This window comes from Neophocaena asiaeorientalis, unplaced genomic scaffold (assembly GCF_003031525.2).
Source record: "Neophocaena asiaeorientalis asiaeorientalis breed wild unplaced genomic scaffold, Neophocaena_asiaeorientalis_V1.1 scaffold119, whole genome shotgun sequence".
In the NCBI taxonomy this organism is placed as follows: domain Eukaryota; kingdom Metazoa; phylum Chordata; class Mammalia; order Artiodactyla; family Phocoenidae; genus Neophocaena; species Neophocaena asiaeorientalis.
Genome location: NW_020175821.1, coordinates 1,479,624 through 1,507,231, shown reverse-complemented (window position 1 = coordinate 1,507,231; position 27,608 = coordinate 1,479,624). Strand labels below are relative to the sequence as shown.

At 40.2% G+C, this 27,608-nt stretch overlaps 1 protein-coding gene and 1 pseudogene across 1 annotated transcript in view; one reads left to right on the top strand and one right to left on the bottom strand.

The window, feature by feature from the left end:
- STARD9 (StAR related lipid transfer domain containing 9) overlaps positions 1 to 27,608 on the top strand; it is a 122,520-nt gene that overhangs the window by 43,130 nt on the left and 51,782 nt on the right. The window contains exons 4-7 of the mRNA XM_024732387.1: positions 14,024 to 14,140; positions 15,638 to 15,670; positions 15,760 to 15,821; positions 17,923 to 18,035. Of these exons, the coding sequence (XP_024588155.1) occupies positions 14,024 to 14,140; positions 15,638 to 15,670; positions 15,760 to 15,821; positions 17,923 to 18,035 (325 nt within the window). The remainder of the gene's footprint in view (positions 1 to 14,023; positions 14,141 to 15,637; positions 15,671 to 15,759; positions 15,822 to 17,922; positions 18,036 to 27,608) is intronic.
- On the bottom strand, positions 12,958 to 13,854 carry LOC112391164 (voltage-dependent anion-selective channel protein 1 pseudogene; annotated as a pseudogene).

The window sequence follows — 27,608 nt, the reverse complement described above, 5'->3', positions numbered from 1 at the left end:
AGTTGGGGTTGAACGGTGGAGAGCTCTAGCAGATGAGAGGGAGAGGTTTCCTCCTGAGGGATTGGCTTGGTCTGGCCTCACCTGTTAACTTAAGTCACAGCTCCTCTCAATGTGGTGCTCTCCGCATGGTTCTCTTCTTCCAGGTTTTGGTGAACGTTTTTCCCCCTTCGTCCATTTTGGCTCTGAGGTGGTGAATTTCCAGGTACTGGTTCCAGGTTACTCCACTGTCCCTTGTGGTTTTCCTACTTCACACCCACACCTTTGTGAATAGTCTTTTTACTTAATTAAACCTGAATGATTCTAATTTGAATATACCATCTGTTTCTGTTTAGACCCTGATATAGTGCCACAGTGTGTTTCTTGTACCTGTAGTACATTTCATTTTATCTTTATGGTTATTTTTTAATTTGATTCAACAGGACTGCAAAATAAATATCTTATGCTTCATTAGAATTTTCATGTATTAAGCGTTTTCTCATAATTTACTTCATTTGATTTTTACAATAAACTGTTTACAATAAACGTCATCCCTATTTTACTGATGAGGAAAAAGGAAACAAAGCACGTTACTCATACCAGGTCACACAGCTAGTAAGTGGCAGTGCTGGTATCTGTAGGAACCCAGGCCTGACTCAGAATCCAGGGTGCTTTCTGTTGTTGTATTTTTCCTTACATCTTTTTATTAAACTTAAAAATTTTTTTTGAAATGATCACAGATTTACAGAGAAGATGAAAGTACGTTCAAAAAATTTTTTCCTGAACCATTTAAAAGTTGCCAACCTGTTACCCAGTTATCCCAGATACTTGAGTGTGCGGTTCCTTATAGTAAAGGACATTCTTTAACATAACCACAGTACAACCATCAAAACTGGGAATTTAAATTGTTATATTGCTACATCTAATCATTAGATCCCATTTGAGTTTTGCTGATTGTCCCAGTGATGTCCTTTATAGAAAAAGGATCTGGTTCAGAATCACTTGTTGCATTTAGCTGTCCTATGTCTAGTCTAATTCATCCTGGAATAGTTCCTCAGTTTTTCTTTGTATTCATAATCTTGACACTTTGGAAGATTACAGGTGAATTATTATTTAGAATGTTTCTTAATTTGGTTGTTCAGTGTCTCCTCACGATTAGATCCAGATTATGCATCTTTGGTAGGAATATCACAGAGTTCACTTTGATTTCTTGATTAAGGTGGCGTCTTGCTAGGCTTCTCCACTGTAAAGTTACTCTTTTCCCTTCTTTGTAATAAATATTTTGTCGAAAGGTACTTTGAAACACTATGTAAATATCCCATTCCTCATCAAACTTTTAAATTATTTACTTGTTTATATTTGTACTGACTCATGGTTTCCCATTTTATTCAGTGGATGACAGTCTGTTAGTATTATTGTTTGTTATGATGCTCAGACTGTTCCCATTAATGGGAAATGGCATTTAGCCAAGATCTGGGTGCTAGGTGTGATCATTGCTATTGAGATATCACTGTTCCTTGGTCTCCTCAGTAGAGTTAGACAAAGCTAGGGAATATATATTTGCATATACAGATGTATATACACACACACATGCATACAGTTCCATTATATCTATTTACTTATATTGAAACTCATGAGTTCTCACTGATTCTGATCAAATACTCTACAGTTGAAAGAAGGAAGTGTGAAGAGAGAACTTGAGTGCTAGATGGAAGTAAATGAAAAATAACCCAACCAACTTAGCAAATTTGTTTCAGGACCGGGAGTGCTTGACTAAGGAGAGTTGTGTTCGTAGAATTTTGGAAATTGAGGGCTTACAAATAGTGAAGGTAACTCTTCTGCTTTTTTTCTTTGTGTTCCATACCACTAGGAAATATTGACCTTGAGCTGCAATTATAAATACTAATTGCTACTGATATTTTCTAATGGGAATTTTGGATTTCATTCATCTCATGTTGGTATGAGAATAAGAAGATTGTCAATTGTTAAGAACTCATTAAGTTAGTTGTGTCAGTTATGAACCTCTAAACTCAGAATTGTGAAAATGAATCACAGAAATGTTTAAAATGCTTAAGTGTTTGAGGAATATAGGAATGAAAAGCAATACACAACAGGTTATATACTATGAATAACAGTATAAAATTTATATATTTGTAGAAAGATGGAAAAGTACAGTAAAAATTTATTGTGCTTAGCAATGGCATTTGGTCAGTTATTTAATTTTTTTTTACTCTTGGGATGTTGATTATTTTCTTACTGATTTGGAACTGCTCATTATATTGCAATATTAAGTTGTGGTAAATCTACATTGTAGATAATAAATGCCATTTGGAGAAGACAGAAGAAAATGAGACGGAAGTATTTTACATTTCAGTCTTTTTTTCCCTTCTTTCTGCTAACTAACGCAATATAATGAATGCACTTGGATAAAGAATGAGTGCTTTGGTCTTTTCCAAGTGCCTCCTGGTTCTATGGTCATGGCAGTAGCTGTAGGGTCAGAGAAACTTTAAGTGGGGACACTTTAGGAGATTCTTCAGGCCTATGTCATGGTTAAGAAAATTGCAGCCCTTCTGTCTCCTCCTCTTCCCTCTATAGGTGGGAGCTCATGGATCCTTTAGCTTTCGGAGGGTTCTGAGAAGAGGGCTAGTCTATCAATCCCAAGCAGAAGATCCTAGAAAGACCCTGTGATATCCAGCCACAGAGTAATTTTCATTTTAGGGAGTGATATTCTCATACCACTAAAGGGTTGCCTCGTGGGAATGGACCACTGCCACTATAGTTGGGCCTCTCTCATTGAGGCTAAGAACAGCTGCTGATGTCTGTCCTTTTTGTACCCATACTTCCTTGTTCAAATAAGAGTAATAAAATAACTTCAGTGAAGCGATGAGGCAGAGAGATTTGTTTGGCTGTTTCTGGGGTTACTTGCCTGGATGTTTGTTATTCCTAAGGTGGGAGATCTTTAGTCCTTGGGATGAACTTTCCACAGTTGACAGCCAGGTATTAAGAGATGGCAAGTGGAGGTCTGAAGGTTTTTCAGGGAGAGTAAAGTGACCTAGTTGTTCTGTTGTTTCACCCAGAATTCTGACTTGAAGGATTGAAATGACAAGGATACATTTTAGATTTTGTGGTACTGCAGTCCTGAGGTCACTCTCACTTAAGAGAGAAGGCCTTTATCCGGGGGACATTATTCAAAGAAGGGACTTATCTGAAAGCAAGCTTAAGACACAGGTTTAGTGCCACCTATGCTATGAAGATTTTTCTACCCCAGCCCACAGTCTTTTTTCCTTCTCAAAATATAATGTTATGTCTACCCTTCATTCTTCTTCTACTATGTAAAAGTATTGAACTTTTTACTAACTCTGTGATCATTGTAGATCGAGACAGTATTTCAAATGTCTTTCAAATCTCCCACAGAGACCATGCAGTGCTAGGGACCTGTTAGGAATTTAATAAATACTTGCTGCCGAGGTGAAGAGAAATCCAGTTCTGGGACCTGCCAGTCTCAAAACTGGTTTCTTTCAATATAATAAAAAAAGAAGCAGACTCACAGATATAGAGAACAAATTAGTGGTTATGGGGGGGGGGGGGGCATATAGGAGTGGGGGGATGGGAGGTACAAACTATTGGGTGTAAGATAAGCTACAAGGATGTACTGTACAACATGGGAAATATAGCCAATATTTTGTAGTAACTGTAAATGGAATGTAACCTTTAAAAATTGTATAAATATACAGTGGAGATGGGCTTCCCTGGTGGCGCGGTGGTTGGGAGTCCGCCTGCCGATGCAGGGGACACGGGTTCGTGCCCCGGTCTGGGAGGATATACAATGGAATATTACTCAGCCATAAAAAGAAACGAAACTGAGTTATTTGTAGTGAGGAGGATGGACCTAGAGTCTGTCATACAGAGTGAAGTAAGTCAGAAAGAGAAAAACAAATACCGTGTGTTAGCACATATATATGAAATCTAAGAAAAAGAAAGAAAAAGGTCATGAAGAACCTAGGGGTAAGATGGGGACAAAGACACAGACCTACTAGAGAATGGAAAAGAGGATATGGAGAGGGGGAATGGTAAGCTGGGACAAAGTGAGAGAGTGGCATGGACATATATACACTACCAAACGTAAAATAGATAGCTAGTGGGAAGCAGCCGCATAGCACAGGGAGATCAGCTCCGTGCTTTGTGACCACCTAGAAGGGTGGGATAGGGAGGGTGGGAGGGAGACACAAGAGGGAAGAGATATGGGAACATATGTATATGTATAACTGATTCACTTTGTTATAAAGCAGAAACTAACACACCATTGTAAAGCAATTATACTCCAATAAAGATGTTAAAAAAATTAAAAAATTAATTAAAAATAAGAAAAAGAAGGACTTGTTTCTTTCAGAATAATGATTCTTCTCCTCATTGGGTATGGCATACGATCCAGTTGGCCTTGTTTATCTTTACCTGCATTTCAAAATTTCTCTTGCAGTTTCTTTCTCCTCCTGTTCATTGGAAACTGTTTAAACAGAAATTTCCATGGTATACGTTGCATGGATATACATATATGATATGAATAAATATGGGAAATAAATCTCTCTGTAGTTCACAGTGTAAAGTGGAGGAACCAAATAGGAAATCTAGTTTCATTTGTCAAAGTCAAATATAGGCCGTTGCCTGTTTTCTCTGGAAAAATCTGCTACAAAAAACCAGGGGCAGGATCCAAATGATGTTGATTAACCCCTAGCTGGGCTTACAGTGGGAAGGAAATGTGAACATTTATACTGGGCAGAGACCCAAAGATCAGTGACCTGCAGTGACGTTGAGGGAGTGGCCTGACATTTATAAAGAGTGGACAGCATTTCCTGATACTTTGTGGGGTTGTTTTGGCACAGCTGGCACAGTTGAGACTTTCTTTCCCTTCCTAGATACCTTGTTTGCTCTTTGGGTAAGCTATAGCCAGGTGGACAGTGGGGCCTGGGCTGTGGCTTAGATAGACTTGGATACCTGATGGGTGGGGCTATAGCATGCTTTCCTACTGAGAAATTAAATAGAATTTTAAATTAAAATATTAAGTCATCTAATTATAAATGTAGGGAAAACTGTACTTATGAGTATCATAAATAACTATAGTAAAATAAAAAATAAAAACAATTGGGTTTAGTTAGTATCCTCATTGTATTCAAGTATTCCTAATTACTATATTTACATCAGAAGACCTGAAAGGGACATTAGATATTATCTAGGAATAGAACAAAAGTCTGAAAGAGTAAGCTGTACACCAAAATGTTAACAATGGTTATGTCTAAATGGTGGGAGTATTTTTATCAGCATTTTCTGGGTTTTTTTCTATTTTAAATATATTTATTTATTTAATAAAACATTATAAGAATACTTCTCATGGTGAATACTCAAATACTGATCCTTGTCAATAATGACATCTATTACTGCATTAAGTAGCAGTGTTACTAAAAGGGAAAAAAAAGTCTTCTAGTACAGTCCTTTTAACAGTGGAGTTATAGACCAAGAGATACGTGATGTTTAAAATCCATTTAGATGGAACACATCATAGAATTTAAAGCTGTTTTCTCATAAATATTTCTTAGGTAAATTAACAAAAACTGGTGAAGAATATCTTTTCTGTGTGAAAATCATAGTTGATAATAGCAGTCTCATTTTATAATAGAGATGTATGGGTCAAAAGGTACAAATTTACAGCTATAAAATGAATAAGTCATGGGGATATGATGTACAGCGTGGTGACTATAGTTAATAATACTGTATTGCATATTTGAAAGTAGCTAGGTGGGTGGATTGTGAAAGATCACAGGAGGAGAAAAAAATTTGTAACTGTGTATGGTGATGGATGTTAACTCGATTTATTGTGGTGATAATTTTTCTTAAAAATAAATTTATTTATTTATTTTTGGCTGAGTTGGGTCTTTGTTGCTGTGCGCAGGCTTTCTCTAGTTGCAGCGAGTGGTGGCTACTTTTCGTTGAGGTGTGCGGGCTTCTCATTGCTGTGGCTTCTCTTGTTGTGGAGCACGGGTTCTAGGCACGCGGGCTCAGTAGTTGTGGCTCGTGGGCTCCAGAGCGCAGACTCAGTAGTTGTGGCGCATGGGCTTAGTTGCTCCGTGGCATGTGGGATCTTCCTGGACCAGGACTTGAACCTGTGTCCCCTGCATTGGCAGGTGGATTCTTAACCACTGAGCCACCACGTAAGCTCTGTGGTGATCATTTTGTGGTATATAGAAATGTTGAATCATTATGTTATATACCTGAAACTAATATGTCAATTCAGGCGGACTCTCAACCACTGCGCCACCAGGGAAGCCCCCCTCAGTTTTTTAAAAAGCCTGGGAAAAGAGAGAAATGTATGAAGCCTTTCTGTGGGAAAGTATTAAGGGTTAAGAACTTCATGTATTTTATTGGCTAGGTAACCTCTCTTTCAGTTACATGATTTTCATACTTATAGAAGGGAAAGAATGATCCTTAGGTCCTAGCAAAACCGATAAGACATGAAGAAAGAGTTTACAATTTTTTTTACGTTAATGGTTTCTGAAGATTTTTTAGAAATGAATATTTAATAAGATGGAAGGTAGAAGTTTTTTTTAAAGGTATCTATGTGAAGTTGGGGCATATTAACTATGGTGTCTGTATTGGAATATCTGTTTTCCAAAAGTCCATGGTTCTTTTAAAGTACATGGGAGTACCAGCGAGAATGTTAACTCTTTTGAGTACTCCTTATACCAAAAAATGGAAAAAAATAATATGTAGTAACAGTAACAACAAAGACTAGCACAGTAAAGTGCTTACTTTGTGCCATTGTTCTTAAAGTTTTACATCTATTTACACAGTTAATCCTCTCAAAAACCCTGTGAGTTTTAGGTGCTTTTTAATCTCCATTTCACAGGTGAGGAAACTGAGAGGTTACTTGACCCAGGAACCAGATTTCGAATCTGTTAAGTTGCGAAGCCTGTGTTCTTAACCATTAAACTATAACTGTAGCTATTTAGAGGAAGGCAAATTATTCTAAGCCCTTTCCCCAACTCCAGGCCGCATTGTTATATTTTGTACATGAATACTCTCTTCAAATAATAGGCCCTGAACCCTAGTTTTCTGTACTGCTGCCACAAGTTTGGAGATAGGATGTGTCAGTAGATCCACAAATAGTACCAGCTGTACCTCACGGTCTCTGTGTGATGAGAAGTAAAAGTAAGTACAACTCTGGGCTACTTGAGTTTTTCCTAGCAGCTAACAGCGCTAGTGAAAACATATGTTTGAATAGTTTCCAGAGTTGTCTAGAATTATTTTCCAGTTTAAAGATGCCTACTAACACACGGTTTTTAGTGAGTGTTCTGCCTATGTTTTCCTCTAAGAGTTTGATAGTTTCTGGCCTTACATTTAGGTCTTAAATCCATTTTGAGCTTATTTTTGTGTATGGTGTTAGGGAGTGATCTAATCTCATACTTTTATAGATTTATTTTTAACTAACATTTTTCCGTCCTTGAAATGTCCCTTTTACTTCTCACTTATCAATAATTTTTTTTTAGTAGTTAGTTATTTAGGCTGCTTCAGGTCTTAGTTGCAGTACGCGGGATCTTCATTGGGGTATGCGGGATCTTTTTTAGTCGCGGCACGCGGCATGCTTGTGGGATCTAGTTCCCTGACCAGGGATCAAACTTGAGGCCCCTGCATTAGGAGTGTGGAGTCTTACCCACTGGACCACCAGGGAAGTTCCAACAATTTCTGATACCTGTATTTGAAATCAATATTTATTTCATCATTTTGAACCCTTTTTCACCCTAAATGGAAATCACAGTTTTTGTTGTCGTTGTTGTTGTTATGAGTCTACTTGGGGCTCAGAGAACATAGTATATAATAGAAAGAACTACAGAGCTACCAAAAACAAGCAAACAAACAAAAAATCTATCAGTGAAAAGTTCCTGTAGGAAAATACAGCGCAACCATTATTCTTGGACCTTAAACAGTCATCATGAAATCTCCAGAGACATAGTTGATTCTAACCGCTTTTGAGAAGGGTTCGTCTGCTAAATGTCGCTGATATCAGGGAAGTCCATTCCTTGAGATTTATCTTGTGGATCTTCTTTTTAAAAAATAGACTTTATTTGTTAGAGCAGTTTTAGGTTTACAGAAGAATTGAGCACAAAGTGCAGAGAGATCCCATATACCTCCTGCCCCCAAACTATCAGCATTGCAGGTGGTGAACCTACATTGACTGATATATCATCTAATGTCCATAGTTTATATTCGGGTTGATTTTTGGTTTTGTTCATTCTTGGGTTTGACAAATGTATAATGACACGTGTACACCATTATAGTATCATAGAGAGTAGTTTCAGTGCCCTAAAAATCGTGTGCACTCCACCTGTCATCTGTCCCTCCCCCAACTCCACCCAATCACTGATGTTTTTACTGTCTCCATAGTTTTACGTTTTCCAGAAATTCATATAGTTGGAATCATACAGTAAGTAGCCTTTTCATATTGGCTTCTTTCACTTAGCAATGTGCATTTAAGTTTCCTCCATGTTTTTTCATGGCATGATAGCTCATTTCTTTTTAGCACTGAGTAATATCCTGTCATCTGGATGTACCACAGTTTACACATTCACCTATTGAAGGACACCTTGGTTGCTTCCAAGTTTTGGCAATTAGGAATAAAGCTTCTGTAAACATCTGTGTGCAGCTTTTTGTGTGGATATGTTTTCAGCCCCTTTGGGTCAATACCAAGGAGCATGCTTGCCACATTGTATGTTAAGAATGATATGTTTAAATGGAATATTACTCAGCCATAAAAGAGTTATTTGTAGTGAAATTGAGTTATTTGTAGTGAGGTGGATGGACCTAGAGTCTGTCATACAGAGTGAAGTAAGACAGAAAGAGAAAAACAAATACTGTATGCTAACACATATATATGGAATCTAAAAAAAAAAAAAGGTTCTGAAGAACCTAGGCGCGGGACAGGAATAAAGACGCAGATGTAGAGAATGGCCTTGAGGACATGGGGAGGAGGGGGAAGGGTAAGCTGAGATGAAGTGAGAGAGTGGCATGGACATTATTACACTACCAAATGTAAAATAGATAGCTAGTGGGAAGCAGCCGCATAGCACAGGGAGATCAGCTCCGTGCTTTGTGACCACTTAGAGGGGTGGGAAAGGGGGGGTGGGAGGGAGACGCAAGAGGGAGGAGATATGGGAACATATGTATATGTATAAATGATTCACTTTGTTATAAAGCAGAAACTAACACACCATTGTAAAGCAATTTTACTCCAATTAAGATGTTAAAAGAAAAAAGAATAATATTTTTATTTTATAAATAAAAACACAAAAAACTGGCAAAATGTCTTCCAAAGTGTCTGTACCATTCTGCATTCCCATCAACAATGAATGAGATTTCCTGTTGCTCCATATCCTTGTCAGCATTTGGTATTGTCAGTTTGTTGGATTTTGGCCATTCTAACAGGTGTGTCTGGTATCTCCTTGTTTTAATTTGCAACCCTAATGACATATGATGTTGAACATCAAAAATTCTGGTTCCTAGTTTCAGTTGCCCTTAGGAAATGAGTATTGCTAGGGATTTTGGTTTGGGCTTCAGGTGTTGTGAGTCCCAGTACAGAAACATCCAGTAGACTATCCCCTATTTAGCACATCCTTAAAAAGACTGGAAGTGCTGTGTCACATAAAATTAACCTGTCTGTTGAATGCTTTCTTCTATTTATATTCCAGAAAAAATAAAGTTACACTGCTCATCTCTCCTCCTGAACTGGACCCTCTAGCTTTAGATTGCCTTTTGGTGATTTATTTTAGCCTTCAAACTGTTCTTGGTATTCATATTGAGCTGTTTCCATCTGCTTCATTATAATACCACAGTCAGAGTGAACCATGGTGTCATCTGGCTCTGTTGTGCTCTATTTAGGGCTGTGGTTTTTCCTAGAATTTATGATGAGCTAAGCCTCACAGTTCTTGAAGAATGGAATCTGAACTTTCTACCAGTTCCACATTTGGAGCCTACTAGTTTTTCTTGTTGACATCTTTTACTGTTGAGTGAAAATGGTATCTTCAAAGATGTTTTACATAAAAGCTCCAGGTGATTATTTGAATTTGGATAAAGACATGGGCGGAGTAACATTCTGTTGTCTTCCTTTACAGTCCCCTGAGCTCATTCTGCTCTGCTGTGTGAGTGGTGGGAAGAAATAACACTTTCACTAGATGTGGCCTTGCTCTGTCTGCACCTTTGTTTCCATTTTCTTCTGGAGCACTAGAAAGAAAGGTTGAGTTTTGGGGAACATTTCCAACTAGTAAATGGGTGGCAGCCAACTCAAATGGTCTGGTGAAGAGAAATAACCTCTCCTTCCTTCAGTCCCTGGGAATTTTACCAAGACAGATGTCAGGAGGCAAAGAAAACTCTGCCCAATTTTCAGTTTTGCTAATATAGAGGTGAATGAATGGCGAGTACACAGCTGGGAGGGAGATTGGGGAAGGGGGTGGGAATGGTCCAAGGTCCAAATCTTTTACCACTCCCTGGGTTATTTTGGCCCTATGCCTGAATATTAGAAGCACTAGAAAACAAACAAAACATAAATAGTTCATTGGTCAAGAAGCATAACTATAGCTACTAAAACACAATAGGGTAGTATAGTCTTAGGTCAGCAACTGCTATCTTCGTTCCCGTGGTCCCTAGTTACGTGTGTTATCTCACTTAATCTTCACAACAAACCTGTGATATAGTTACAAAATATCCACTTTACTGGGAAAGAAACTGAGGCTTACAAATTTTAAGTAAAATTTTGTGGGACCATACAAATTTGTATGGTCCCACAGCTATGAACCATAAGAACAGCATTCCAATTTGGAACCAATTTGGAACCGTATCAGGAGATTCACAGAATTTAAGGGAAAGTAGAAAAATGAGCAGGAAACCATGGGGCCCTAGGTAGCAGGGAAGCCAGGCAAAGCCATATCACAGAATAGTCTGATTTGAGCACCACACTTGGCACTCGTGTGTTCAGGATGTAGTACTGATGGACTCTCGATGCCAACAAGGAGAATTTATTCCTTTGTTTTTGTGTCATTCTTTGAAAATTCAAGTGCAAGCACCTAGTTGGTGGGCCTCATTTCACATGTTCGTGTTCTAGCCACCAGGAGGTGGAGAGGGTTTCCTGGACTATTTGGCTTCCGTCGGGGAGGGTTGGGCCCTGCTTCCAACCAAGACTGACACAATCAGGTTCCCCCCTCAGGTAGGAAGAGTATTTGGATGCTGAGTAGCAGCCATACAAAGGGTAAATGCCCACCATACCAGCTGTGTATGTAGATGTCTATGTGGCATTCTGCTGAGGACTGGTTCAGCTGGAAGCTATGCCTTCCCCATAAGCCAGGCTGTTTTGTCCTGAGCCTGGGGTCTGCCTGACAGAGTCCAACAGGACTTTCAGACACTACACAAAGTATAGGGGTTTTCATAGGAGGACCTCTGGCTGTTTCTGATTCATTAAAGCTGACCACTACAGAGATAAGTGACAGTGGAAGCAGTCAGCTGTTAGGATCAGTCTGAAGAGGCAGCATGTAGAAAAGGGCCCCATAGGGAAAACTCCTCCCTAACTTCTGGGCTTAACTGATTCTCAGTGTGGTGTCTTGAGACCCTGAATTTGTGTGAATTGTTACTGGGCAGTATTTCATTGTAGCTTTACCTGATTAACCATATTAAACTTTTTTTTTTTTTTTTTTTGGTAATGGGAAGGAAAAAGAATTAATGTACATGGTTTTTCTTTACTAATTTGCTTGCGTGTCTTTGCCTTTCTCCCAGACTCTTTTTGCCTTAAGGTTAGGGACCATATATATCAATTTTGTGTCTTTAATGTCTAGCCTTGGGCCTGGCATATAGTAAGCACTTTGAAAAATATTTGACTGACTAAATGAATGAATTTTCCTTAGCAATCTTTTTTTTTTAAGGTTTCAATATTTTATTCAATTTTTTTTTTTTTTTTTTTTGCGGTACGCGGGCCTCTCACTGCTGTGGCCCCTCCCGCTGCGGAGCACAGGCTCCAGACGCGCAGGCCCAACGGCCATGGCTCACGGGCCCAGCCGCTCCGTGGCATGTGGGATCCTCCCGGACCGGGGCATGAACACGTGTCCCCTGCATCGGTAGGCGGGCTCTCAACCACTGCGCCACCAGGGAAGCCCTCAAGTTTTATTTTTAAGTGATGTTAATTATAGCATTTGAAGGGGAGGAACTAATTCCATACAAAATGGAAGACTCTAAAACGTACCCATTAAACTGCTAAAAAATAAACTGAGTGGCGAGAATACAACAGAAGTTCAGTTTAGATTCTGAGTGTTGTCCCCATGTGATTACAGTTACAGAGACTTCCCAGCTTGCAGCTGGAGCTCTTTAGAAGCTATTTCATACTCTGGTGCAAGGGCGAAAAAACACAACATGAGAAAAAACACTATTAAGTCCTGAATTATTGGCTTCATCACAACCGCCTTCTCCACCCCAAAATGGCACAAAAGAAACAGCAACCACGCCCCGCAGACTACTTTTTGGTGTAAAAGAGGTGATGGATTGAGGTGGAAAAAGTCCTTGCCTAAAAAAGTCCCTTTCAGATGAGTTTGTATACACCATCAAAGAGTCTCTCCTCAACCAGGGTAGGAAACTAAGGCTCAGTTCTCAGGAAGTCACAATTTCATTCATTTACTCAATATGAATTTACAAATTACAAAGTGCCTGCAAATTACCAACTTCCACTTGCAGCCATTTCTAGGTAAAAAAGAAACCTGACATCTCTAGAGGGGCCAGCAAGCTCCCCCTCAAGTCTACAGCTGAAAGGACCTTTTGTGAAATTGGGTTTCTTCTGTACCTCTGCAAGGGTAACACCCTAAAGCTGAATCATCTTTAACCTGGAAGTCTAACATGATATTTAGCGATACTTTCATCCCAGACATACAACATTAAAAGGTACGCTAAATTCTGAAGGTAGCTATGCTGCAAAATAGTTTAAAATTAAATGATTGTACAGTATTCATTTATGCTTGAAACTCCAGTCCCAGACCAAGCTTGTGGCCACCAGCGTTGACATTCTTGCCATCCAGCAGAGCTGACAGTGTCAGTTTGATACCTGGCTTTAGGGTCTGAGTATATCGTATCAGGCTGGAGCTATTCACTTTAGCCAAGAAGCAGGCATCAGGGTCGATCTGGTACTTTGCTGTTATTCTGAAGTGAGTGTTACTGTTTCCTGCTATCCAGGCCAGATTAACAGCAGTCTTCAACTTGTTCACTTTCTGATAAATGGAGCCGCCAGACTCTGTCCCATCATTTACATTAGTGTGAAGCTGGAACTCATCCATCTTGTAGCCAATCGCAAAGTTGCTCTGGCTCACTCAAGACTTTGCGGTCTCAAAATTCACCTGGTAGCCAGCCAGCCAGCCCTCATAACGCAGCACCAGAGCACCCCGGATGGAAGGCCCGGCAATGTTGAAATCGACATCACAACCCAGGTTGATATGTTCCCACTTGAACCCTGTCTTGATTTTAGCATTTTTTTTCCCCCAGTGTTTGGTGAGAAGGATGAATCGAAGGTCAGCTTCAGGCCACATGCAAGCTGATCTTCCATGGTAATCTCCGTGCGTTGTCAGTGTTCCATTTCTGCGTAAACGTTAGACCATATTTGGTCCATCTGTACTTGCTTTCCAGACTGCCCGTCACTTTGGTGGTCTCGGTGTTGGCTGAACCTGTAAATTCCAGTCCATTCTCAGATTTTGTTTTCAAATCAAGTTTTATTAAGCCAAATCCATAGGCCTTGGTGAAGACATCCCTGGCAGATTTGCCAAGATCAGCATATGTGGGAGGCACAGCCATCTTCTGCTCAGAAGCGGTGGCAGTCAGCAATCTTTTTTTGAAACTGAATTGATTCTCATAAAACAGTGGGGAATTTATAGTCATGGATGTTTGAAACATTTTATATTATTTTAGGTTAAAAAATAATTTACAAAATGCTGTGGGAAGAAGGACCAGAGTGACATGCTCTCTATTTTTATTGTTATAGGTGTTCCAGGATTTGGGGACTGAAGTACTGTCTGGAGCTGCCAAAGGCTACAACATATGCCTTTTTGCCTATGGGCAGACAGGCTCTGGGAAGACATACACCATGCTGGGCACCCCAGTGAGTATTGGGATTGGAATGCAGTATCTTCCTAAAGCCACAGGAAGCCTGAATCTTGCATTGTCCTTGCCACTGAGAGAGGATGTGAGTTTCATAGTCAGTCAACTTCAGTAATATTTAACGGGTCCTATTCTATATTAAGAATGTGTTTCTTCAGACTCACAGACTTAGAGAACAAATTTATGGTTACCAGCGGGGGAAGGGTGGGGTGAGGGATAGTTAGGGAGTTTGGGATTGACATGTACACAGTGCTATATTTAAAATGGATAACCAACAAGGACCTACTGTATAGCACAGGGAACTCTGCTCAGTATTATGTAACAACCTAAATGGGAAAAGAATTTGAAAAAGAATAGATACATGTATATCTATAACTGAATCACTCTGCTGTACACCTGGAACTCACACAATATTGTTAATCAGCTATATAACTTTTTATAAAATAAAAAGTTAAAAAAAAGAATGTTTCTCAGCACTTTAATTGAAAGGTAAACTTTGGATAATTAGCCCCTCTTTATTACACCCTGAAGAATCTTAGAATTTTACAATTCCCTTTGATGACACAGACCTTGTCAGTCCTTCTGAGTTTCTCATATCATTTCCAAGTTCATCACCTGTAGCTTTTTAACACCTTTGGTGTAGACAAGTCCCAGACTGAGTGTTAAGTGCTGGCTAAGGCCATGTGGATATGGGGCTATGTGTGTGTTCGATCTGAGTGTTCAGAAAGAAGCAGGAGAACCAGCTACTGGGATGGGAGCTTTCAAAAGTGTGTAGGACTTATGAGAGCCTTCTTTTATCATGGAAAATTGGGAGGGTAGAGTTCCTTAAGAATACCTCTTTGTTTTAGGCTTAGAAGTACCCTGGTGAGATGAACTGGTAGGGCAGGTGACAAATAACACCACACAGGGACATTCTCTAGGACGTTGTTCCTCCTGAAAGATTATCCCTGCTGCCGTGGGCCCAGATCATTGCTTACTACGTCCATGTTTAGCCTGATTTTATAGATTTTAAATTAAAAGAAGAAAATTCCCAATAACCCAGGGATGTAAAGCGCTTAACCTGAGTATAAGTTAGCACTGGATCCAAGATGAAAAAAGAAGCCGCTTCTCTCTAAATGTGTGATTTGAACATCCATGTACTCTAGTCCTCCTGTGTGTGCAGGGTTAGGAGATAGGGTTCTGGGAGGGACCACCATGGTAAAGTGAATTCATCCAAGAAGGATGTAACCTTCTCTGCATGAAAGTATGTACCTGGGTTTGCTAGCTTCTTCTCTCTTCCTTCTTACGGCGGTGATCTGCCTCTCATCTGGTACATTCCTCCCATGAGAGTCTCCTGACAGCACTGGCAAATAGAGTCTTCCACATACCGCCGGGGAAACTGCCTGAAGTGAAGAGGCTAGCACAAGGAGCCCATCCCTGCTGAGGGTGGGCCCTGGGTGTTGCGGGGAGAGCATCACCGTGAGTGAACAGTAATGCTTTCTTCTCTTCTGTTCTCCAGGCCTCTGTTGGGCTGACACCACGGATATGTGAGGTATAGACTCTCTTTTGATTGGATCCCCTCAAAGTAGGTCTTCTTTGTACACTCCCTTCAGTGAAACTCCAATCCTCTGGTTTGTGCAGGGTCTCTTTGTCAGGGAGGAAAACTGTGCCCCACTGCCTTCCTCCTGCAGAATAAAAGTAAGGTAAGAACCTGTCTGTCTCTGTGGCCTGAAGTGTTTCTGTTTCCACTCCAGAGCTGTCCTCTCCACTTCCATAGTCTCCCAGAGGAATGGAGAAAAGCCACAGCAGAAATATCTTGCAGTACAAGATGAAAAACTTACTTAGGTTTTAGGTTGTAGGAAACTTAGTTCCTATCCTCAGGCTTAACAAGCTGGCGTCTCCTGTGGACCAGCTTCCCCTGGCTAGCTGGTTTCCTTTCCTTTATTTTCTGTACAGTTTCATGCTAGCTTTTGGGATTTCTGTTCCAGCCCCTCCTGGGTTGTTCTCCAGGTCAGTAGTTCCCAAACTCTAGTTCCTAGACTAGTGCTAGGAATAGAACGTCACCCCAATGTGACGTTTTAACCAGTCTGAACTGTAAATGTTGGCGGAAGGTTACCAATTGCCCTTAATTCTCTGTATTCTTTTTTGCTTTTGTTTTTGGTGTTCAATGTCATTGTTTAAAAACATGAGACAGGGCTTTCCTGGTGGCGCAGTGGTTGAGAGTCCGCCTGCCGATGCGGGGCACGCGGATTCGTGCCCCGGTCCAGGAGGATCCCGCGTGCCGCAGAGCGGCTGGGCCCGTGGGCCATGGCCGCTGGGCCTGTGCGTCCGGAGCCTGTGCTCCACAACGGGAGAGGCCACAGCGGTCAAAGGCCCGCGTACCGCAAAAACAAAACAAAACAAACAAAAAAAAAACATGAGACATAATTCACATACCATAAAATTCACACTTTTAAAGAATATATTTCAATGATTTTTTTTTTTATATTTACAAGGTTGTTCAACCATCATCACTATCTAATTACATAACATTTTCATTACCCTAAAAAGAATAACTGTCTGGGGTTTTTCTGTTTTTTATAAATTTATTTATTTACTTATTTATTTTTGGCTACGTTGGGTCTTTGTTGCTGTGTGCGGTCTTTCTCTAGTTGCAGCGAGCAGGGGCTACTCTTCATTGCAGTGCACGAGCTTCTCATTGCGGTGGCTTCTCGTTGTGGAGCACAGGCTCCAGGTGCGCAGGCTTCAGTAGTTGTGGCTCACGGGCTCTAGAGCACAGGCTCAGTAGTTGCTCCGCGGCATGTGGGATCTTCCCGGACCAGGGCTTGAACCCGTGTCCCCTGTATTGGCAGGCGGATTCTTAACCGCTGCCCCACCAGGGAAGCCCAACTATATGTTTTTAAAATTAAATGATTGTGAACACTATTTTTACATTTTTTAAGTTTATAAAGTAAAAATTTGTAAACCTCTATGTGTATAAACATATACATATATGTTAGGTGTTCTGTTGTCCATGAAATCTGGGAACCACTATTCTAAGAGATATCTGGAGTTCCTGTGTCCAAATATGAGAAGATTAAGGAGAAAAATTTAATAAGAAGAGTTTGCAGAGAGCAGCTTTGAACTGGAGCCTTTTTTTCTGACTGCTGGCTCCACAGGCAAGCATCTGTGTTCCAGTGAGGAAGACCTTTCTGTGAGAAGTCTGCTTTCTTATTTAACAGAATATTTACTGATTTTAATTAAGAATTGTAGCTGTGTTATTATTTTAAAAAGGCATAAAATGCCAGTAGATACCAATAAGACAGCATATCTTAAACAGAATCCCAGTGTATAAGACAGGTAAAATGAGAATTCTGCTATTTAAATTAGGGGTGGGGAGCAGACCCTTCTCACTTAGCTTCCCATGTTGCTCAGCATGGCCCTTGAGATGCCGTCAGTGAATAATAGAGCTCAAAGATCACATTTGAAAACCACTTCAAGAAACATGCTTGTAGACTCTATGCTATGGGGGCCTGATCGAGGCACAGGCTGGTGGCAGCCTAAACCCATGGCTGAAATAGCCTCTTGAAGGCTAAACTTGAATCAGCACTGACACTGTAAACCTGAAACTGTGGAGTAATGACAGCCAATGCTCAAAACCCTATTGTACACATGCAGAACGAGACTCAAGGGGGAAACCTGGCGTGACCAAGGTCTTAGACTGTCAGAGGTAGAACTAGAACTAGGACCTTCTGATTCTTGGCTTAGTGTTTTTCCCACATTTTTTCAAGATCTAATTATATGCCTTTTTCTACATGTCTCTAGCTTCCTGGAAATCTATAATGAACGAGTGCGGGATCTGCTGAAACAGTCTGATCAAAAAAAGACCTATAATCTGCGGGTCAGGGAGCACCCAGAGATGGGGCCCTATGTACAAGGTGAGCCACTGTGGTCCTGGAGGTCTGAGACTAAACTGAAGCCTAGGAAGCTCTCCTGACGGTTGCTGATTCATTCAACAAACGTATAATGAATACTTACTATGTGCCAGCTACTGGTATTAGATGCCAAATAGGTACCAATAAGTAGAAAAGGCAGTCTTGCCCTCCCAGGCAAAGTTATACTATTGTGGGGGTGAGTCAGAAAACAAGCACTACTTACAGTTGTAATAAAGGCTAATAAAAAGATAAATAGATACAGTGATGGCAAAGAACACTAGGTGGTGTAGGCAACCCATCTGCATAGTGTGGTCAGGAAAGCTTCCCTGAGGAGGTAACATTTTAAGCTGAACCTGGAGTGGATACAGGAGCCAGTTGTGTGAAGAATGGCATAGCAAGAGGAAGAGTGTTTCAGGTTGAGGGAGCGGCATGGGCTAGAGCCCTGAGTGAAGGGCTTGGTGGTGTCAAGGGGGCCAGTGTGTCTAAAGCATGGGGAGTGAGGGGGAAAGTGACATGGAATAGGGCTGGGTCTGTGGTGCCAGGTCCAGCAGGGCTGGGACTGATTCCCAGGTCATCCAGTCTCCTTTTCGGGGCACTTTCTGTTCCAGTGGTGGTGATAGTCAGGGACAAGGGGAGATGTCAGACATGGAGCAGGGTCTACTTGCTGCTTCCTCATCAAGCACTGATACTTGGTGTTTGGTTCCATCTGTCTTATTCCATTAGGCTGAATCTTGCTATTAAGTAGAAACTGTTGGGTTCTTTTGTGGGGGAAGCTTGTTTAAATCTTGACAAGGAGAGGGACATGAAAGATCAAGAGCTGGTCTCTTGTCTGATCAGGGCATGGCTAATGGCTGACTCAGTAGGTGTGCCAGTCACTGATTCTGCTGAGTCTTTTCCCAAATGTTCCATTGTAATTGGCAACCTGGAAGCAATGATGAAAATACTGTTTACTTTGCTAGGAGCCAGTTGGAGATTCCTCTGTAAAACTCTGTGGATATATATTTCTGTGTAAAACAGTAATTTGAAGGCAGACCATGAGTGGATGCAGTGGTGCCACAGTTTCTCATATTTTATTTTTATCTTAATGTGCTTTTTGGGTGTGGGGGGCGGGTAGGGGGAGTAACTAGAGGAGACCTCAGATGTAGTCCCGATGTCTTCGTTGCACAGAAGATGAAATGAAGTCTGGAAGAAGTTAAGGGATGTTCCCAAAGTTGCACAGCCGGTTCGGGCAGGGTTGGAACTGGGAACCTTTTCTAGGACTGGAAGAGAAGAATGGGACAGAATCCTGTACATGGAGGGAGGAGACCTATGATCATAGGTTCTTTGATTGGCATAGTACCTGAAACCCTGAGAATTCACGCAGGGTGGTACAGCTTGGGTCATATACCCAGCAACAGGATCAGACTTAAATCTCAGGGCTCTTTTGGATACCTTCATGAGTGAACCCTTGTGGAGAGGAAGGATGCTTGGTAAGAAATAATTCTAAACCAGCAAAAAGTCTCTTAGGTCCTTTGGGTTACATGTTTCTTAAAGTTGGTCTGGACTTTCTCAAATCATTACAAATACAGGTGGACATTTCTCTTATTTCCTAGTAAAGGAGCCATGAGCTCACATAGTATAGAGCCAGCCTTGGAAGCCGAGACCCTAAACAGTCACTCTGAACTTATTCCCATTACTACCCTCTGATGGCATTACAGCAAACTTTTTATTTTTAAAAATGTTTGCTTTCTTTATTCATTTAGTGTTTATATTACCTGCCAGTCTGTCTGTCTATCTGTCTCTATCTTCGGCTCATATATTCTGTGAATACGATTCCAAAGCAGAAAGTGGTTTCTGCTTTGAAACCAATTCTACAGGAATTTATTGAGTACTTGCTGGATGCCTATACTATTCAGGTTGCCATGGGGAAATATGAAAGATACAAGGCCTTTAAAGAACTTGTAGTTCCAGTTTAGAACTATAAGCCTGAACTTGATAGCTGCCTAAATCCAAGAAAAGAAAAGGGGTAGCCTCTTATTTTTCATTAAAGTTTATGAATTAGATGACAGATTAAGTTGAAATCTGAAATGTACAGGGCCCTGCCCAAAGCACACGTAAAAGTCCAATGGTTACAGGGTCTAAAGTGATATTTAAGTGAGACAAAGACACTATCATATTTTTGCTTTGGTCTTTATCTTCATATACAGGGATGGGTACAAAGCAGGAGGTTGTTGGAAGAGGGTAGTTGGGACTCTGAAAAAAATTATTTTGTATTTTCTTTATACTCATTCTGCACATAACAGGAGTATTTTTGTGTGTTTGTTTTTTTAATTTGTACATCTTTTTTTCCTTGCCTTTCTACACTGACTAGGACCTCTAGTACCATATGAAATAAGAGTGGTAACAGTATTTAGTTTTGTTCCCAGGGGAAAGCTTCAACATTTTACTATGGTGTTTGCAGTAACATTTGTTGTTAATAGATACTCTTTATCACACACTTCTCAAACTATCTGTGAGGAAGGACCGGTTTTTAAAAAAATTTCCAAGCCACGGCAAACAAATGCTTTGATAAAATAAAGATGAATTACTAGAATAAAAAAGAAAAAGACATCTTAGTTATAAGCCTAAATTCTTCTTTATTAGATTCAAAAGATATAAAATTTGTAATATTGTTGTAAAGGTTTCTGTACCTGTCTCATCGCACATCAGTAACTGTTTGAGAACTGGCTCCAGTCTGTGCAGCACCTTTGAGAAGCACTGCCTTAGCAGGTTAAGGGAATTCTCTTTTTTGTGGTACTGTTTTGTTTTTTGTGGTATGCGGGCCTCTCACTGTTGTGGCCTCTCCCATTGCGGAGCACAGGCTCCGGACACGCAGGCCCAGCGGCCATGGCTCACGGGCCCAGCCGCTCCGCGGCATGTGGGATCCTCCCGGACCGGGGCATGAACCTGTGTCCCCTGCATCGGCAGGCGGACTCTCAACCAGTGCGCCACCAGGGAAGCCCAAGAGTTTTTATTTTTTAATTTTGAAACAAACTTTTGAAAAAGTTGCAAATATAGTATAAATAACATTTTTTTATTTTTACTTTTATTTATTTATTTTTACATTTAAAAAATTTTTGGCTGCATTGGGTCTTCGTTGCTGTGCGCGGGCTTTCTCTAGTTGCGGCGAGCGGGGGCTACTCTTTGTCGCGGTGCACGGGCTTCTCACTGCGGTGGCTTCTCTTGTTGCGGAGCATGGGCTCTAGGCGTGCACACTTCAGTAGTTGTGGCACAAGGGTTCAGTAGTTGTGGCTCACAGGCTCTCGAGCGCAGGCTCAGCAGTTCTGGCGCATGGGCTTAGTTGCTCCGCGGCATGTGGGATCTTCCCCGACCAGGGTTCGAACCCATGTTCCCTGCATTGGCAGGTGGATTCTTAACCACTGTGCCACCAGGGAAGTCCCTAAAGAACTTTTTTACTTGAACCATTTGAGAGTAAATTGCCAACCTAATGACCCTTACCCCCTGATTATTTTAGGGTGTTTTTCTTTCAAACAAGAATGTTCTCCTGTATAGTTACAACACAACCATCCAAATCAGGAAATTAACTTTGATGCATTACTACCATCTGATCCTTAGAACCCATTTAAGTTTCACTAATTGTCCCAGTAATTGTCCATTTGAGAGTTAAGGGTTGCCTTTGGTTAGGGTGTCTCTCTAGTGTTCTCCAGTCTGGAAGGCTCCTTGGTCTCTCTTGACTGTCATGAACTTGATACCATTAAGTGGTGCACAGTTTTGATATGTCCCATTACTTATATTTTTAATTTCCTCACTTAAGGTCATATCTGCCAGGCTTCTTCACTCTGAAATTGCTGTTTCCCTTTTGTAATCAACAAGTGGTTTTTGTGGGTGCGGTCCTGTGAAACCATGTGTGTGTCCTATCCTCATCTGACTTTCAGTTTATTTATTAATTTATGTTGGCATAGACTCATGGTTTCTTATTTTATTGAATGAGTCGCCTTCTGTTGCTACTATTTTTTATTTTGATGCTCCAATTATTCCAGATTTAGCCAATGGAATCCACTTCAGGTGTGTTCCTGTGACATTTTGGCATATCACCATCATTCTTTGAGCACTTCCTTGCTTTCTGACAGGAGATGTTCGAGGTTCATCTGCTTTCCCTGCCTCAGTCTTTGAATCAGCCGTTTCTCCCAGGAGCCCTGGTTCTTCTTTTTTTTTTTTTTTATTTGTAGTATAGTTGATTTACAATGTTGTGTTAATTTCTGCTGTACAGCAAAGTGCTTCAGCTATACGTATATATACATTCTTTTTTTAATATTCTTTTCCATTTTGGTTTATCTCAGGATATTGAATATAGTTCCCTGTGCTAGACAGTAGGACCTTGTTGTTTATCCATTCTGTATGTAATCTGGTCCTTTTTATTGGAGAAAAGTTTTTGGAAGCCAAGATCTAAGTGCTAGGTATGCTCATTGCTTTTGAGATGCTGCAACTCCTAGTCCTTCTGAGTGGACGGAGCTAATATATGTTCACACCAGTACTTCCAACTGCAGTCCAACACAGCAGGGTTCATTCTGGATTTCTCCCTTTCCAGATTTGTAATTCCTTTATCCAAAGGTGGAAATGCTTCTTTGATCGGTCCCTCCACCCCCATGTGTAATTAGTCTCGTCATTGCTGTCCTCTCTCTTATGTGGATGCCCGCCTCACCTGGCTGTGCCTCTCACCACAGGAAGCCATGCTCACCATGCCTGCATTCTAGCCCTCCGTGCAGGGCTGCCTTTCCCCACCCCTCGCTGTGCAGGTACCTTCCATACCCCTCTTGGTCTTGGTATTCTTTTGCTGGGCCACCTCCTCACACCAACTTAGAAATCTTGTTCCGCTGCCAATCCCTCTGTGGGGATGCCTTTCTCTCCTTGTTGGGCCTCTGACTTCTCACGGCAGGCTGCCCCCACACATGGGTAGCCTGCTCACCTTCCCCGGGCTCCCATGCCCTGCACTGGGCTGCCTCCGTGGGGACGCTCTGCTCAGCCCGCCAGGCTCTGACTTTCTGTGCTGGGCTGCCACCCGTGTCGTCCCCTCCTCACCCCACTCTCACGCCAGGCCTCCCCTCTGCGGGGACGCCCTCCTTATTCTTCTCAGGCTCTTCACCCTGACGTGGTTGCCTGCCTTGCTCTGCTCCACGTAAGGACTTTAGGACTAAATTGTTCACGAAATGGAAATGGAAGGGGTTCTAGGAATTTTTTTAAAAAACATAAACAGCTATTGAATTAAAAAAAAATACTTATTTATTTATTTTGGCTGCGTCAGGTCTTAGTTGTGGCATGCAGGATCTTCCGTTGCAGCAGCTGGGCTCTTTGTTGTGGTACATGGGCTTCTCTCTAGTTGTGGCACGTGGGCTCCAGAGCACGTGGGCTCTGTAGCTATGGCATGTGGGCTCTGTAGTTGCAGCATGCAGGCTCTCTAGTTGTGGCACGTGGGCTCAGTAGTTGCAGCACACAGACTTAGTTGCCCCGCGGCATGTGGGATCTTAGTTCCCTGACCAGGGATTGAACCCCCATCCCCTGCATTGGAAGGCGGATTCTTAACCACTGGACCACCAGGGAAGTCCCTGAATTTTTTTTTAATATTTGCTTTATATATGCTTGTCTATATTGTATGATTTGTGTCCTTTCTCCTGTTAATAAGGTGAATTACACTGATTTGTGTCCTTTCTCCTGTTAATAAGGTGAATGCAAGACTATAGCAGTCTTGCATTCCTAGCATAGGCCCAAGTTACCTGTGATATATTTTCCTTTGTATATATTGCGGAATTTGGATTTCCAGTGTTTTGTTGGGAGTTGTTGCATGTATGTTCAAGAGTGAAATTCTCCTCTAATCATCATCTTCCTTGTCCTGTTTTTCTTCCTCCTCCTCTTCTCTTCTTTATCCTTCTCTGATTCTCCATTTTCCTTCATCAGGGTTAAGTGTAAAGGTTATGTTTGTTTCCTAAAATGAGTTGAGAGATGCTGCCTCTTTCTATTTTCTGAAAGACTTCTTGTAAGATTGGGGTTATTCCTCCTTAAATATTTGGTGGAATTTGCTGGCAAAGCCTTCTGAGTCTGGAGGATTTTTTGATGAGAAGGTTTAAGATTATAGATTTGATTTCTTTCAAATATTCTATTTTTTATTGCACCAAATTTTGGTAAATTGTATTTTTCTAAAATATCCACTTCCTCTAAATGTAAGACATGTATCTGCATAAAGAGTAATATCCTCTTACGCTTTATGTGTAAGATGACTCTTTCAATGTAGGATCTCTTTTTTCATTCCTAACTGGTTATCTATCCCTTGTCTCTCTTTTCTTGTTCAATTTAAGGACTTATTAATTTTATTTGTCTTTTCAAAAAATTAACTTTTGGTTTTGTGGCTTCCCTCTACTGTAAGTTTATTTTGTATTTATTAATTTTTGTTCATATTTTTGTTATTTTATTCATCCTTTCCTTGAGTCTAATTTGCTGATTTTTTAACCTTTGTAAGTAGATGCTTAGCTTGTCGATTTTCATCCTTTTTTCTTTCCTAATATATTTATTTACAGCTATAAATTTTTCTGTAAATATAACTTTAGCTGCACTGCACACATTTTAATGTGTAGTATTTTTATCATTGTTTAGTTTAAAATTGTATGTAATTTTCATAATGATTTCTTTTTTGACCCATGGGTTATTTAGAATTGCATTTCTTAATTTTCAAATATTTGGAGATTTTATAGTTCTATTTTATTATAGGTATCTAGTTTAATAGAATGGCATTCAAAGAACACTCTCTATTTGATTTCATTTAAAATATATATATGTATAACAATTTGGTTTGTGGCCTAGCATATGGCTAAGTTTTGTAAATTTTCCATGTGTTCTTAAAAATAATTATGCAGTAGTTGGGTGTAGCATTTATATAATACTATTTGTCAAGTTTGTTATTTGCGTTGCTTAAATCTTCTATAACCCTATTGATTTTTTTTTTGCTTGTTTTATGAGATAATAAGAAAGGCTAGTTAAAATTTCCTGTTATGACTATGAATGTCTTTTTCTCCTTTTAATCCCAGCAATTTTTGTTTTATATATTTTGAGACTTTATTATTATGTGCATACAAAATTAGAATTATTAAATCTTCTTGATGAATGCTTCTATTGTTTTGAAGGATCCCTCTTTATCTCTAATAATGCTTTGCCGTGACGTCTACTCTACTTTGTCAGGAATTACTATAACTACTGTAGCTTTCTTTTGGTTAGTGTTGGCGTTTTAATCTTTTTTATACTTTCTCCCTTTCTATAGCCATATGTTTTAGATGTGTTTTTTTTTTTTTTAATAAAATATTTGGCTTTTGCTTTGTTTTATCTAGCATCACAATTTTGGTCTTGTAATTTGAGCATACTTCAAGCATATTTTGGTCTGTTTATTAATATAATTATTAATTTTATTTGGGTTTAATTCTGTTACATTGTGTTTTCTCTTTACATTGTTTTATGTTCCTTTTTCTCTACTTTCATGATTTTTGAGTTGGTTAATTTTTAAAATTATCCCATATTTCTCCTCTTTTAGCTTACTGTTTACACATTGTCTTATTATTATTTTAGTAGTCATTGTAGAGATTACAGCATGGGTCATTGACTTATCAAAGTCTAATATTGTGGTCTAAACTTTTTTTTAAATCTCCTACCTTCTGTCTGGTATTTTCCTTCAGCTAAAAAATAATCTTTAGTATTTCCTCTAGTGTGGGTCTGCTGTTTACAAATTGTCTTGGTTTTCAGTTGATTGAAAATAACTTTATTTCTTGTTTATTCTTAAAGGAGAAGTTCACTAAGTGTAGAATTTTAAGTTGGTGGTTATTTTCTTTCAGCAATTAAAAATTATTCCACTGACTTCTGCCTTCCATTGTTTCTGTTGAGATGTTATCTTAATAATTCCTTTAAGGTTTTTCTCTTTGTCTTTGGCTTTTAACGGTTTAGCATGAAGTGCCGAGGGATAGATTTTTTTTTTTTAATTGTGTCAGGCTTCCTGAATCTGTGGTTTTATATCTTTTTTTGCAGACATTTCTAAGCCATTACTTCTAACATTGCTTTTACCCCACTCTCTCCTTTTGGAGCTCCAATTACAGGTGTGTTATATATACTTTATGATCTTACCCTCTCTTATATAATGCTTTGTATCTTTTGGCTCTCTGTGCTTTATTTTGGTTGTATGTTTCTGACATATGTTCCTGTTCACTAATTGTTTTTTTTACTTTTTTATAAATTTATTTATTTTATTTATTTATTTTTGGCTGCATTGGGTGTTCGTTGCTGCGCATGGGCTTTCTCTAGTTGCAGCGAGCGGGTGCTACTCTTGGTTGCAGTGTGCGGGCTTCTTGTTGCAGTGGCTTCTCTTGTTGTGGAGCACGGGCTCTAAGTGTGCGGGCTTCAGTAGTTGTGGCACGTGGGCTCAGTAGTTCTGGCTCGCAGGCTCTAGAGTGCAGGCTCAGTAGTTGTGGCACATGGGCTTAGTTGCTCCACGGCATGTGGGATCTTCCCGGACCAGGGCTCGAGCCTGTGTCCCCTGCGTTGGCAGGCAGGTTCTTAACCACTTCACCACCAGGGAAGCCCTCACTAATTGTTTTTTAAGCTATGTCTAACCTGCTGTTAAACTTAGATACTGAGTTCTTTTTTTCACTTACAGTAGTTCTTACTTCCCAAATCTACATTTGATCTTTTTATTATAGTTTCCAATTTTCTCTGAGATTTTATAATCTTGTCTTTAGCCCCTTGAAAATAGTAAGCACAGTTACTTTAAAGTTACTGTAACTCCAGTATCTGGATCTTTCTTAGGTCTCTTTCTATTCCCTATTATTTTTGCTGGTTTTCATTTATGTTGTCAGGTCTACTTATGTGTCTGGTTTGTTATAATTTTGTGCCAGACAGTATTTGCTAAATTGCTTATAGAAGTCATTTGTAAGTCTAGAACAGTGATATCTGCCAGTACAGAAGACTTTTATTTATTTGTGCCAGGTTCCTGCACACATTAGTGATTCAGAATCACATCAGTCCAATTTAAGGACTGAGAATGTTCAAAGCTGAGCTGTAATCTCTTCAGAGGCTATTTACTTCTAATTCAACCTTATTCCTGTGTTTTAACCCTTTGGGTTTCCAACCCAAAGAGGTGGGGTACCATAGGGCCCACTCCAGGTGGGCTGTGGACTGCAGTCTGTGTCTCCCTAGACCTGTGAGTTTGTCAAGAGAACTGCTGTCAGCCACTTCTCCTCAAGGTTTGGCAAATGCTCTCAGAGGAGAAGCGTCCCCAAATGCCGGCCTTATCTCTCTGGACTTCCATCCTCCCCCAGTATATAGCCTGGAAATTTTTCACTGTCTCATCATCCCTCTGTGCCTTCACACTGATATCTTTTATATTTTGTCCAGCTGTTTCTAATAGTCTTTAGCAGAAGGGTTGGTTTATATTATGTAATTTGCCATTACAGAAAGCAGAAGGTCTCTATCCTTGGTTACTTTTTTATTTTTATTTTTTTTTGGCTGCGCCGGGTCTTAGTTGCAGCACACAGGATCTTTGTTGAGGCATGCAGGATCTTTTAGTTG